General features: G+C 40.1%; 1 protein-coding gene across 2 annotated transcripts in view; it reads right to left on the minus strand.

The window, feature by feature from the left end:
- atrn (attractin) overlaps positions 1 to 14,535 on the minus strand; it is a 59,958-nt gene that overhangs the window by 40,150 nt on the left and 5,273 nt on the right. For both annotated transcript variants that reach the window (XR_006927556.1, XM_046863239.1), the window contains exons 2-4: positions 12,973 to 13,056; positions 2,021 to 2,134; positions 1,123 to 1,251 (exon numbers count right to left, since the gene is read on the minus strand). Coding sequence is in view for 1 of the 2 variants with exons in the window: in XM_046863239.1 (XP_046719195.1) it covers positions 1,123 to 1,251; positions 2,021 to 2,134; positions 12,973 to 13,056 (327 nt within the window). In the remaining variant the exon portion in view is untranslated. The remainder of the gene's footprint in view (positions 1 to 1,122; positions 1,252 to 2,020; positions 2,135 to 12,972; positions 13,057 to 14,535) is intronic.

The raw sequence follows: 14,535 nt of genomic DNA on the forward strand, positions 1-14,535 counted from the left end.
AAACAATAAAGACAATAGGGGAAGAAATAAATCAGAATTTCAGCTTTCATCCTCTGATATTTGCATCTAGATGTGTGAACTTACTTAGAACATGGAACAGATTGTCTTACAGCAAAATAAAGTAAATGGCATTCAATATTGGGGAATAATCCCTTGCCTGCAATAACTGCAACAAACAGGTGGCCCAATGGTTATCAATAAGCTTTTGCATTGTTCTTTTGCTTTTTCAGGAGGTCAAGGTCATCAGGAGATGAAATACGGACTCAACTGGTTTAAGGTCTGCTGATTGACTGGGTCAGTCTTTCAGTTTTCCCCTGATGAAGTTTGTGTGGAGTTGTGTAGACTGCAGCATTCGTTCTGCTGCTACCATCATGGGTTACATTACTTGACTGACCTGTAAATGCACCAGTGGGTTCTTTCTTTTTACGAATTGTTCTATTGACTAGGCCCGATGTTTGTGCAATGGCTTTCACTGATTTCTCCCAGTTTTCATAGTAGTTTGAACAGCTCACTTTCGCCAGGAAAGACCAGATACTCAAAGAAGAGGGGACATTCAAAGTTATTAATTGTTTAAACAACTAATCTAACACTGCACACCTGGGCAACACAAAACCCCTGTCGTTTAAAAAAATCTAAAAAATTTATGTCTTCACAAAGAGTCATTATCTCACATTTACATCACAGGAAATTAATGATGAAATTCTGGATTATTGCCTGATCATCTTTTGATATCAAACGCAGATGTCTGAATATATACATTAAAAAAAATAAAATAAATAAAAGGGTCTTGACATTCCAATACTTTTGAGAGCAGTGTCTATATGTTCCCCTTTTTCTCTCTACACATCAAAGTACAGATAGAAAACACATACTTGCCAAACTATTTTAAGTGAGCTAAAAGCCATTACTTTTGGGTTATGTGTTTATGACCAAGATTTCCTTACTTCATATACTAGTTTCTTACAGAAATAAGAGAAGATGACTGAACTGTCAGTTACTTATAAACAACAGATAAGATCTTTCATTATTCACATTCATTATTTTCTAAAGGTACACAGCTTTATAATTATACAAGCACCAATCTGCTGGATTTTGTTGTAAGATTTATCCCATTCTGCTCACCTGTAGGAAATGTTGAAGCCAGTAAGGTTGTAGGCTGCGTCGCTGAAGAAGTGGAGGAGCGCATAGCCTGATTCAGCCACCACCTCTGGAACCGTTTCGTTGCTGTAGTGCTCGGGAATGATCAGACCGCTGAAACGTGAGAGCACTAATATTATCCACATCACCCCTCGATGTGGAGGATAATTCTAAGCAGTTCTTTATTAGTTTTATCTTGAACGTCTCTTTAAGATTAAACTCTTGCAGTAATAAAAAATGATGCAACCTGACAAACGATATTAAACAACAAAAGTACAGGTTGATTACATGCTATGTGCATTTTACAAAGATATTTGGACGCGTTTTCCCTTTTTTTATTTAAGTTATGAAAAAGAAAAAACCTCCGATTTCATCGCACACTGAAAGGACCTAGGACCTGAAGGATGTTTATTAAGAAGTGCTATCACATTACTTGGCCTGGATTGCATGCTCACTTCAATCTCATCAGGCATTATAGGAAACTCAGTGCTATGTTGGCAAAGAGGCTGCACAAAGAACTAAACGCAAGAGTCATTGTGATGGATTTGTTCAAAATAGCATGCGTGTTGGTTTGTCGTTTTCTTCACATGCATTCACTTCACTTGAACATTTTTAAACATATTAAAGGTGGCAATAATTCAGATGTGTGTGTGTGTGTGTGTGTGTGTGTGTGTGTGTGTGTGTGTGTGTGTGTGTGTGTGTGTGTGTTTGAGAGAGGGAGCGAGACAGACAGAGAGAGAAAATGGTTTCTCCAGTTCCGTACTTAAGCGCATCATTGATCTGCTAGTCATTGCTGAGTGCTCTGCTTATTTGGTTATGGCTTCTCCACACAGACAGACGTGTGGAAACACCCACACCCAGTTACACAAATATCCTCCAGTACCTGAATGCAGCCAGAAGAGGAGAATATATGGAGTCTCCATCATAGACATATAGGTGGTCCCAACTGCACTCGGTGGCAAAGTGCTCAAAGCGCAGCCTCAGAATAGAGTTTGACCTGCAAACACACAGGAAAAAGACAGAGTGTGAAGGTTTTTTTTTAGTTGTGTGGGCTAGTCTGGTTAGACTGGGCCGAGTTATGTTCCACAGCATTATGCGTTCAGCGAGAAAGCTGCTTGCTTGGCTCCTGAGTCAGCTTAAAAGTAGTAATTAATACAGTTCTTCGATATTACTTTTAATCTTGTTTCTTAAAACATTCTGTATGATTCAATATTTAATTACAACCCTGAAAACTGCCAGCAACCTCGGTGCCCTCGAACGGTGTGTACTTGCGAATGCCTTTATAATTATCCTGATAAAGTGAGACTTACATTTAAATTATAGGGGGAACTTCTCTTGCTTAAAATAACCTCAAATTAATGCTCTCTGTAGCGGCTGATCCCATTCCTGTTAACCGAATTCAGTTCACGGACATTCTGGGGTATTAACATTACAAATTTCCAGTGTAAAAGAAACTTTGGTATACAAAGTTTGCTCTATGCTTTCAGGTGAATTTGACATGATGTTTCAGGTTAACAGTTGATAATGTCTCAACAATGTCTATCATTTGGGCCCTATATGGTTAAAACTATATGTACCATATTTACCAAAAAAAAAAGAAACCTCTGACTCAAATCCTGGTAATTATGAATACTGGCAATATTGAGCAACTTGCTTTAGAGGGACGATACTGTGAGAGATGAATAATAAATCAATAAATGAGTGAGAATAATGAGTTTCATTAAACAGATAGTTTCCCATAACTTACCCTACATGGCCACTGCAAAGGGACTTTTCGAATGCAACTGTATTTGTATTTTGGATGTAATATGGCAAATTAAATGCACTAAATGGGTTTAGTTTTCACCAATTACAGCAATAAAAGTGTAAATTTCTCTAAAAAGAAAACAAATTACCTGTTCATTTTAAGAGACCAGTCTAATTTAGTATTATTTAGTATTACTCAATTAATTGATGGATTATTCACTAGACTATTCAATTACTAAAATAATCAATAGCAGCAGCTTAAAATTGTTTTAAGGCTATAGCAGTGAAAATGTGAAAAACTGATATGCAAGGACAATAAGTATATTGTGTGTGTGTGTGTGTGTGTGTGTGTGTGTGTGTGTGTGTGTGTGTATAATATTAGTGAAAACTATGTAAAGCACAATATGTGTAGAGAATAAGTGTTATATAATTTTACAATATATACATCGTATGTACAGCATTTAGTACAGCTGTATGAGCGTGGGTTTTTTACTGGCCATTTCTTTTCAATAATGGCTAGAAGTGCACTAGCTAGCTACTTTATTACCTACTCTGGGATAGAGTAGAGGTGCAAGTGAAAAGCGGGGTTTGTTTTACATTAAGATAAAAATGTCTGCACCGCTCTAAGTACATTTTCTTCGAGCTGTATTCTCTTGTTAAGGACCGATACTGACTTTTATTGGCCCTCTGGGTAGACTGGGTCGCTGTGTAAGTGCGATGAAATGATTTCCCGTTCTGACTTGATTTATCAACTTTTTGTCTGGCAGTTAAGTTCAGATGTAAAGCAAATGGCCAACTTCATTACAATTCTGCCATTCAAGTGCTCAATGACTCCTTTCTACTGGAACCTGTAGAGATGTGTAGAACTTTATCTGCATCAGCAAACTCACATTTTCCTCATTTAAGACAAACTCGCTCTCAGGTAATGCACTAAAGCCAAGCGCACTCTGACCCTGTCCCTTCCTCGAAAACATTCTTCCAATTAGATTTAAACTATGTACAATCTGTAGAAGGAAAGATCATCCAACCTTCAAGTCTTAGTTAAATGTACAACATGTAGTCAATGCTCTCTTGTTTAGAGGAGTTTTTAAGTGTGTGTAAAAAGCTATACTCAGGTGACTTTATTAGAGTAGAAAAGACTAAACATTTATATAAGAACCAAAAAACCAAAACAAAAATACGACGCTTGGGGGTTTATTAGCTATTAGATGGAAAAAGATGAGGTCAGGTGTTAAGGTCAGGTTTTGGAAAAGCAGTGAGGAGCAAAAAACTGGTATGGAAGCTAATCATGGAGCTAGTGTTTCTTTTTTTTAACTAGTAAAAGTAGTTTTAAATTGGGATTACTTTTTTTTTTAATTGGATAACCCTATAAAAACCAAGATGCCCTTTTACATTGGCCTGTGTCTGTAACAATTTTCAGGAAATAGTATGAAGTGTATATTGTCATTATATGTTGCCCGACCAAAATAAAAGTCACACACACTAATATTTCATTAGACCGCCTTTAGCTTTGATTATGATGGGTATTCACTGTGGCATTGTTTGATAAGCTTCTGCAGTGTCACAACATTTATTCCTGTCCAATGTTGCAGTAATTTTTCACCAAGATCTTGTATTGATGAAGGGAGAGTCAGACCTCTGCGCAAAGTCTCCCTCAGCACATCACAAAGATTCTTAATGTGGTGAAGGTTTGGACTCTGAGTTGGCCAATCCATGTGTGAAAATAATGCCTCATGCGCCCTGGACCAGTCTTTCACAAATTGAGCCCAATGAATCCTGGCATTGCCATTTAGGAATTTTCCCGTACCATCAGGGAGGAAAAAATCCATTGAAGAAATAACCTGGTTATTCAGTATATTCAGGTATTCATGTTGCTGAACCTCCTGTAGACCTGACCAACTGCAGCAACCCCGGATCATAGCACTGCCCCCACAGGCTTGTACGGTAGGCACTAGGCATGATGGGTGCATCAGTTCATTCGCCTCTTTTCTTACCCTGCTGCACCCATCACTCTGGGACAGGGTAAATCTGGACTCATCAGACCACACGACCTTCTTTTATTGCTCCAGAGTCCAATCATTATGCTCCCAAGCAAAACTGAATCCTTTTTTTCCAATTAGCCTCAATGATAAGAGGTTTTCTTAAGGCAACACAGCTGTTTAGGCACAATACCTTGAGCACTATTAAACATAGCCGTGTGTCCTACTGTTGTTTTTTTACGATTTGATTTCACCAAACGTTTAAGTGATCGCCGATCACAATCATTCAAGATCTTTTGCAGCTTTAATAGTTTCAGCAATCTCCTTAGATGTTTTCTGTGCTTGATTGATGCCATTTATTTGACAGATTAACATCTTTTCCACGACCTCAGGACGTGTCTTCCGACATGGTTGTTTAAGTAATAATAAGCTACTCACTGCATCAGTTAGGGTTAAATTACTTGTTGCCAGCTGAAACAATCATTCAGGCAGTAATGGGAGGCGCTTACCTTTTTGCTTAGTTAAATCCAGGAAGTGACTTTTTTTTGTGGACAGGCAGTGTATTATATTTTAGGTAAGGCTTCACAAGGTTTATGAAATAGAATTCATCATGTCCAATCTGATTTGGAGAGTGAGGTATTTGACTTTAATACTGACTTTACCATAGTGACATGGAGCAACACTTTCTTAATTATTATTAATCATATCAAGTCTACCAACTCAGCCATTAGGGTTGCACAAGTCAGTGCACTCTTAGTGAGGGTCCCAAGCCCAGATAAATGGGGAGGGTTGCATTAGGAAGGGCATCCAGCATGAAACGTGCCAAATCAAATATGCTGATCACAAACCTTCATTCCATACCCGGCAACTTTTGGCCAAAGGCAGAGAGGGAGAGGAGAAAGACATCTACAGAGACAGCAGAGAACTGTTCTATCATGGTGTGGATGGAAAGAAAATTGGTGTAGGTGTAATCGTGAATTAAGAGTATGGTCGAGGTAAAGAGTTTCTGATAGGGTGATGAATGTGAAGCTGGAAGTTGAAAGAGTGATGATAAATGTCATCAGCGCCTATGCTCCACAAGTGGGTTGCGAGAATGGAGGAAAAGGAATAATTCTGGAGTGAGTTAGATAAAGTGGTAAAAGGTGTACCTTGGAAAGAAAGATTGGTGATTGGGGCAGACTTTAATGGGCATGTAGGTGAAGGGAACGGAGGTGATGAGGAGGTGATGGGTAGGTATGGCCTAAAGGAGAGGAATGTAAAAGAGCAGATGGTGGTAGATTTTGCCAAAAGGATAGAAATGGCAGTGGTAAACACTTATTTTATGAAGAAGGAGGCGCATAGGGTGACATAAGAGTGGAAAAAGCAGCACACAGGTGAACTATGTTCTGTGCAGGAGATGCAACCTAAAAGAGATAGACAGCATCAGATGGTGGTCTGTAGGATGGCTTTGGAGGTGAAGAAGAAAAGGAGGAGCGTGAGGACTGAAAGAAGAATAAGATGGTGGAAACTGAAGGAGGAAGACTGTAGTGTGAGATTCATGGAAAAGGTCAGACATTAGCGAGGCAGAGGGACCGAGCAGGGAAGGATGTGCAGCAAGTTTGAACAATAAAGGATGCAGATAAATGTGTGCTGACTAGTGAGGAGAGTGTGTTGAGCAGATGGAGGGAGTATTTTGAGCAGCTGAAGAATGAAGAAAATGAGAGAGAGAGAGAGAGAGAGAGAGAGAGAGAGAGAGAGAGAGAGAGAGAGAAGGTTGGATGGTGTGGAGATGGTGAATCAGGAAGTGGATAGGATTAGTAAGGAGGAAGTGAGAGCAGCTATTCAGAGGATGAAGAGTGGTAAGTGGGTAGGACCAGATGACATACCAGTAAAAGCATAAAGATGTTTAGAAAAGATGGCAGTGGAGTTTTTAAACCAGATTTATTAATAAGATTCTGGAAGGCTAGAAGATGCCTGAGGAATGGTGAAGGAGTGTGCTGGTACCGATCTTTAAGAATAAGGGAGGGGGATGTGCAGAACTGCAGTAACTACAGAGGAATAAAGTTGATCAGGCACACCATGAAGTTATGGAAAAGAGTAGTAGAAGCCAGGCTGTGAGAAGAGGTGACCATCTGTGAGCAACAATACAGTATCATGCTGAAGAAGCGCACTACGGACGCATTATTTGCTTTGAGAATGTTGATTGACAAGTATAGAAAAGGTCAGAAGGAGTTGCATTGTGTGTTTGTGGATTTGGAGAAAGTGTACGACAGGCGGCCGAGAGAGGAGTTGTGGTATTGTATGGGAAAGTCAGGTGTGTCAGAGAAGTATGACAGAGGTCATACTTCAGAGGGTGGTGCTGGACATGTATGAGGACAGTGTGACAGCAGTGACGTGTGCAGTAGGAACGACACACTGGTTCAAGTTGGACTGCCTCAAGAATCGGCTCTGAGACCTTTCCTGTTTGCAGTGGTGATGGACAGTTTGACAGACGAGGTAGGACAGGAGTCTCCATGGACCATGATGTTTGCAGATGATATTGTGATTTGTGGTGAGAGTAGGGAGCAAGTTAAGAAGAGCCTGGAGAAGGTGGAGGAGTTCTGGTACCTGAGCTCAACATTGCAAAGTAATGGAGAGTGTGTTAGAGAAGGGAAGAAAAGAGTGCAGGCAGGGTGGAGTGGGTGGAGAAGAGTGACAGGAGTGATTTGTTATAGAAGGGTATCTGCAAGAGTGAAAGGGAAAGTTTATAGGACTGTGGTGAGACCTGTGATGTTGTATGGTTTAGAGACAGTGGCATTGAGTAAAAGACAGGAGGTGGAGCTGGAGGTAGCAGAGCTGAATATGTTAAGGTTTTCGTTGGGAGTGAGGAGGATGGACAGGATTAGAAACAAGTTTATTAGAGTGACAGCGCATGTAGGGCATTTTGGAGACAAGGTGAGGGAGGCGAGATTGAGATGGTTTGGAAATGTGCAGAGGAGGGACATGGGGTATATTGGTAGGAGAATGCTGAGGATGGAGCCACCAGGAGGGAGAAAAAAGAGGAAGGCCAAGGAGGCGGTTTATGGATGTGGTGAGGGAAGACATGCAGATAGTTGGTTTAAAAGAGGCAGATGTAGAGGGTAGGGGGTAAGGAGATGGATGATCTGCTGTGGCGACCCCTAATGGGAGCAGCCGAAAGAAGAAGAATCAGATCAGTCTACCAAATGCATTCAAAGTTAAAAGAACCTAGCAACAATGGCTGATTTAACAAGTAGTTTCTGTTCTACTGTTGACTGTAACATAAACCACTTGGTCTTCATAAACTTGTTTCATGTGTAAGGAATCACTGAAGAGTTTCAAGCAACACAGGATATGAATCCATGACTCAATCCACACATTCAATCTTTTTATATATTTAGTCATACATTTGTTTAGGACAGCTTTGTTCACCCTCACTGCAAGCGGACAATTGGGCAATTTCAACTTCCTTACTCACAGAGGCACTAAAATTTAACGATTGATTGAGTTCATGTAAACATGCTACTCGTGTTTCACAGCAATGGCACAGCATCCTGTAGCACCAGAATTTTCCTTTCTGAGCACTAAGGAAACCTAAGGAGGTGGACATGAAATCAGAAAAACCACAATGGGGGAAGGTGGTTGGGTGGGTTCCAGCATTCCTTCTATAGAATAGATTACTCATGCAAAAACATGACTTGGGTGAGTAATTTTTTGAGTTACATAAATGTACACATACATGTGGAAGACACCATGACAAGACTAAGCACCGCAACAAGACACAAGGTACTTATACTGCATCAGCAAGGTCTCTCCCAGGCAAAAAATTTCAAAGCAGACTGGAGTTTCAAGATGTGCTGTTTGAGGTATTTTGAAGCACAAAGAAACGGGCAATGTTAAAAAAGACCCAGTGGTCTGCCAAGAAAACTTAATGTAGTTTATGAAAGATGCATCAAAAACTTTTGTAATTTTTTTATAGCCATTTATATTTGGCTATAACAAAAAAGTTGTTTGCCAAATGACTTTAGAGCGGTACAATAGGCAACAGTGAAGCATGGTGGAGGTTCCTTGCATGTTTGGGGCTGCATTTCAGCAAATGGAGTTGAAGATATGGTCAAGATTGAATGTGTCCTCGATGCTGCGAAATACAGACAGATACTTATTTAGCATGCAATACCATCAGGAAGGCATCTGCCATAAATATATTCTGAAGCAGCACAGAAACCCCAAACATACAGCCAATGTCATTAAGAACTATCTTCAGAGAACAACAAGAATCATTGTAGTAATTGTGTTGGCTCCCGCAGAGTCCTGATCTCAGGTGAAGATCTGTGGTTAGTTCTCCAAGATGTTTGGAAAAACCTACCTGCCAAGTTCCTTCAAAAACTGTGTACATAGAAGAACTGATTCTGTTTTGCAGGCAAAGGGTGGTCACATAAAATAATTATTTGATTTGCGTTTCTAAACGTATTAAACCAGAATGGCAGCACAACGCAAGGCCCGGCGTCTCTCCAGATTTCGCGAGTGACTGCAAGTTTATTCACTCAGAATAGCCAAGCACATATCTCATACAGCTGAGACCTCGGTCACAATTACATAGAGGGACATTTAACAAACTTTGAACTAATGGACCGCTAATCCAGCTCATCAGGCACGGAGACCCCAGTGTCGGCACAAAGGAGGGGGAAACGAGGTGACATTAGGGCTGGGCTGTAGCTAAACCTGCATCAACTCTCGCAAGCATTCTTGCTAATGTACAATCTCCTGTGACCAATATGGATGAACTGCTGCTCTGGACAACATCACATAAGCGAATTAAGGAATGTAATGTCATGGTTTTTACGTAAACATGGCTCAATGACAACATTCCCAGCAGCGCCATTGAGCTCAAGCTTTAGAGTGGAATGTTGCCGGGCAGACAGGGCGGCAGTAGACTCTGGTAAGCGCAAGGGTGGTGGTCTGTGCATTTATGTTAACAAATCATGGTGCACAGACTCTACTGTAACTGAAAGTCATTGCTCTGCACATTTAGAGTATTTGATGATTACTCATCCATTGTTGTGACTGCATTGTACATTTCTAAGAGCATGCGTTGGACAACTGGCACAGGTCTTCAATGACATTTTCAAGCTGTCACTGGCCCAAGCCACGGTTCCTAAATGCCTGAAGACTACAACCATCATACCAGTGCCTAAGCACTCAGCTGCAGAATGCCTGAATGAGTTTTGTCCAGTTGCACTCACCCCTATTGTTAGAAAGTGCTTTGAGAAACTGCTTCTGAATCACCTCACTGCGGGCGTACCACCTACACTGTACCCACACCAGTTTGCCTATCACCCGAACAGTTAAACAAAGGAAGTCTTTCCACTGCTCTTCATTCAGCCCTCACCCACCTGGATAAAAACACCACCTACATCAGAATGCTGTTCATCGACTTTAGTTCTGCGTTTAATACAGTCCTCCCCACTGTACTAATCACTAATTTCAGTGGGTATCTGCACCTCCACTTGCAGATAGATTCTGGACTTTTTCACCAACAGACCTCAATCTGTTGAGCAAAAAGGTGTCCTCAACCCTCATTCTGAACACCGGCATCCCACAGGGCTGTGTTTTGAGCCCACTACTCTACTCTACTCTACTCTACTCTCTGTTCACCCATTACTGTGCTCCTGTGCATATCACCGTGGTTGGCCAGATCAGCAACGACGATAAAACAATGGAAATCTAACAGCAGGAGACACTTCCCAGTCTACATTAATTGAACTGAGGAAGAGACAGACTCAAGCTTGAAGTTCTTGAGAGTTCACATCTCTGATGATATGTCCTGGCACCAGATCAGCTCTGGTTATGAAGGCACAACACTACCTGTACTTCTCAAAGAGTCTTAAAAAAGCTCACCTGTTCCCAGGGATTATAATGAGTTGTCACAGCTGCATCATCGAGAGCATCCTGTCCAACTTCATCACTGTATGGTATGGAGGCTCCACTGTGTGTGAACACAAAGACTTGCAACGGGTGGTCAAAACCAACTACTTGCCATTAAAGACCTTCACCACAGCAGATGTCTGTGCAGAGCTCACATTATCATCGAGGACTTTTCACACCCAGCCAAAAACTGTTTAACCTCCTTCCATCAACAAGGAGAAACAGGAACATACACACCAGAACCAGCACAATCAGGGCCAGCTTTTTTTCATCCACCATCACACTACACTGTTAGATCGATTGATCGAACAATCCATCCATCCATCCATCTCCTGTTCATTTAATTTCCATTTTCTTCATTTATAAAAATAAACTATTAACAGACCTTTTTTTTTTTTTTTAAAGCATTCACATTTTTACAATATTTTCCCACACTTGCCTAAAAAGTTAAACAACAAATATGTCTCAAAAAACCTTGCGACGAATAAACAAATAACATTGTTTTTTTTTTTACATTATGCTTTTTGTTATTGACTATACTAGCCATCTTTACTAGTAGCTACTTGGGTAGAGACAAGCATTTATTATCAAGTGAACAGTTCTCTGACCTCAATTCATTTCCTTTTTTGTTTTTTCCCCCCATGCATTTGTGGGTACAGCACATTTTGTTCTACCATCACAATACCGGGGAAGTTGTACTGAATGCTGAAGTGCTGCCCAGAAATTCATCTGCAAGCTGAATGAAGTTGAACAAATGTGTATATTTTAGGCAGCTCCTGAATGGAAAAATTGCTGAGTAGACAGAGACCAACATTATCGGGAAAAGTGTCTAGCTTGGTAGCTTGCACAACTCTCAGTTATAAGATATCTTGATCATGCAAATATTTAAGTCTGTGTGTTTACCTAAGATTAATAGGGCTATAAATTCGATTTCATGGGGGGAATCACTTTTGGGTCAGACGCTACACAAGCAAGCCTTCCAAATTACCAAACTAATCACTATAACAAACAATAGACATGCAATTCCATGCAACTGCACTCTACAAGGGGGTATTACAAAATCTGAGACTGGTCAGACTTTAGGACTTTATTTAGACACACTATCACCTTCAAAATAGTCCCCTTGCACAGCAATACAGCACTCCCAGCGTACCGGACACTTCTGGAATGTGTCCTGTAAATCTTTTCAAACCATATAGAGCAACTTCTGCTATTCAATCTGGATCTTCAGAATGGTGTCAAAACAGCGACCTTTAAGATGGATCTTCATCTTCGGAAAGAGGGCGAAGTCCGCAGTAGTCAAATTTAGTGAGTAGGGTGGGTGCTGGACGTGAGATCATATGAATTGTTCATGCAAAACATTTAGAACGACTCGGTGCAGCATCGCCGTATGTCATGGTCGAACGTCTCTTCAGAATTTCATGTTTGCACTCTGTACTAACTTGCGGTCCACGAGGAAATCGCAGATGTGGTAATTCACGTGGTCAGAATAGCACCAGTTAGCACCATTAATCTCGAAGCTTTTTGATACCACCTCGTACATACCATGACAAATAACATTCAGTTATGACAGAGCCATCCTGCTGACATCGCTATTTTTTTTTACTTCTATTTCAGCTGAGCGTGAGGACATGCGTCAGAACGTCCACAATGTCACAACGGTTAAGGAGGAATAGTGTTGCTCTGTTTTATGCAATGTTTGATCAATTGCAGAACGGACATTGAAGAAAGGGAGACTGAGGGATTTCTGTGCATTAAATGAAATATAATAATCATCCACAGTTGCTGATTGGATAAAAGTTCTAGGCTTAGAAGTATGAATGAGGAAGTGTGTTAGTGTGTGTAAAGTGTGGCAGGATGGGACTGTTGGCTTGGAGGGGTCTGCAACAAAACTGTTTTGCTTCATGAAATCGAATAAATATTCCAGTAAGTTTCAGGTGTTCACATAATCTTAATAACATTAATAAATAACATAAAAATAACATTAAATATACTGTGCGTCAGTGTACATTTCAGCAGGCTATGCATTTATCACAATAAAAAAAAAAAACGTCTACTTTTAACATTTAGGCACAATTGCTTGAGTATTCCAAAAGAAATCACACCCTCTGTCTCAACTGCATGGTTATGTGTGTTTGCGTTTCCAAATAAAACAAAAAAAAACGATTTAAAAAAAAAAAAAAGAAGAGGAAGAGGAAGCATAACTCACTGTCCCTCTATGAGCCATGTGCACTTAGTTTTGTGTTTGTAGTTCCCCGGTCCATCTGTCAGATACCCAGAAGGTCCAGTTAGCCTGTGAACACATCAATAACAATCACACAGTAAACACACCTGAGAGGGACAGGGCAAAAACACTGCACAGAACAACGAGCAACATTCAGCTGAAAATGACCTGCTGTGTAATTTAACCCGCAGTGCTCTTACATAATTTGGATAGCGCTTTATTGTTTATATCGCTTTATTGTTTTAAGGCAGATTAGTAAATATATATAAAAATAAATAAATAAATAAAAAACCTTGGGCATATCAAGTCCATCAGGGTACAAACAGCAGTTATGTGTTGACAAGCGTGTGTTAAGGCATAACAGCTCAACAACATGGTACAAAGTCAGAGAAATGGACCAATAAAATGTACATACGTTTTAGCTTTCTCACACTCAATATTAGTTTATACCTGAATGGCAAACAACTTTTCTTTACAGCATATAAGGGCAAATGTGATATGTATTTTTTCCTTTACTGAAGGTTTAAAAAAAAAAAAAAAAAAAAAAAAGACGTCTGTGTGTAGTGGTAGAGAGCCGGAAAACAAAAGCAAAACAGTAAAAGCTCTGGCCCTGGCTTCATATCACAAATCAATTGATGTCGTGAATAGATTCAAAGCTGATTATCTTCTCTGTGTGGAGTCTGAAAAAGCCAAACATCTCAGCAGTGTTGTGTGTCAGGATGAAATGTACACTGCAACGAAATGAGCAGCAGCTTTGTGGCCAGCTGTGATGCGTCTCGTTTCCAATTCCCAAATTCTCCACTGTCTATATCACTGGCTAACGTGAAGCCTGAGAGTCTTACATTCTTTCTGTTTCAGCGAGCGAAGTGCCATCGAGGGTGCGCTTTTAAATGGAAAGCGAGAAGAAGGATTGAAACACAGTAAAGTTACTCAGCATTAATTATTTGCTTAGTCAGATGCAAAACTAGATCTGGTAGTTGAAAGCAACATGAAATGTGTACATTGTGCACTGTTACAGAATTATGATAAACAATTCACAAGAACAATGTTATATATTATGTTTGTTCTTGAAAAAGGTTAATTCGTACCCAACATTGGACCTAAAATAATTTTAGGATGAAAACACATAACCTGCACTGTTTTCACAATCATGACTTAAACACACATTTTCAGAATGAAGCTAAAACAATTCTGCTAAAACTGATTAATACAATTTCTAAATAATTCGGCAATTTACGCTGATTTGATGCTTCATTTAATCGGGTACGTGCACGATCGATCTATACAGCAGAACGCACAAACTGCTGTTGCACACTGAGCCAATAAGCTTTCGATTAGAGATAGATTATAAGAATCAACCGTACAGGGAGAATGAAGGTCTTTTGGAATCATATATATACAGACACACACACACACACACACACACACACACACACACACACACCCCTAGTGTACAACACCAACAAAAAGAAGGTTGTAGGAGATAAACTGACAGAACCCCTACCACACAAACAGGAGGCCATTGAAAGAAATGCTAGCTAGCAAGTA

This window comes from Silurus meridionalis, chromosome 2 (assembly GCF_014805685.1).
Source record: "Silurus meridionalis isolate SWU-2019-XX chromosome 2, ASM1480568v1, whole genome shotgun sequence".
NCBI lineage: Eukaryota > Metazoa > Chordata > Actinopteri > Siluriformes > Siluridae > Silurus > Silurus meridionalis.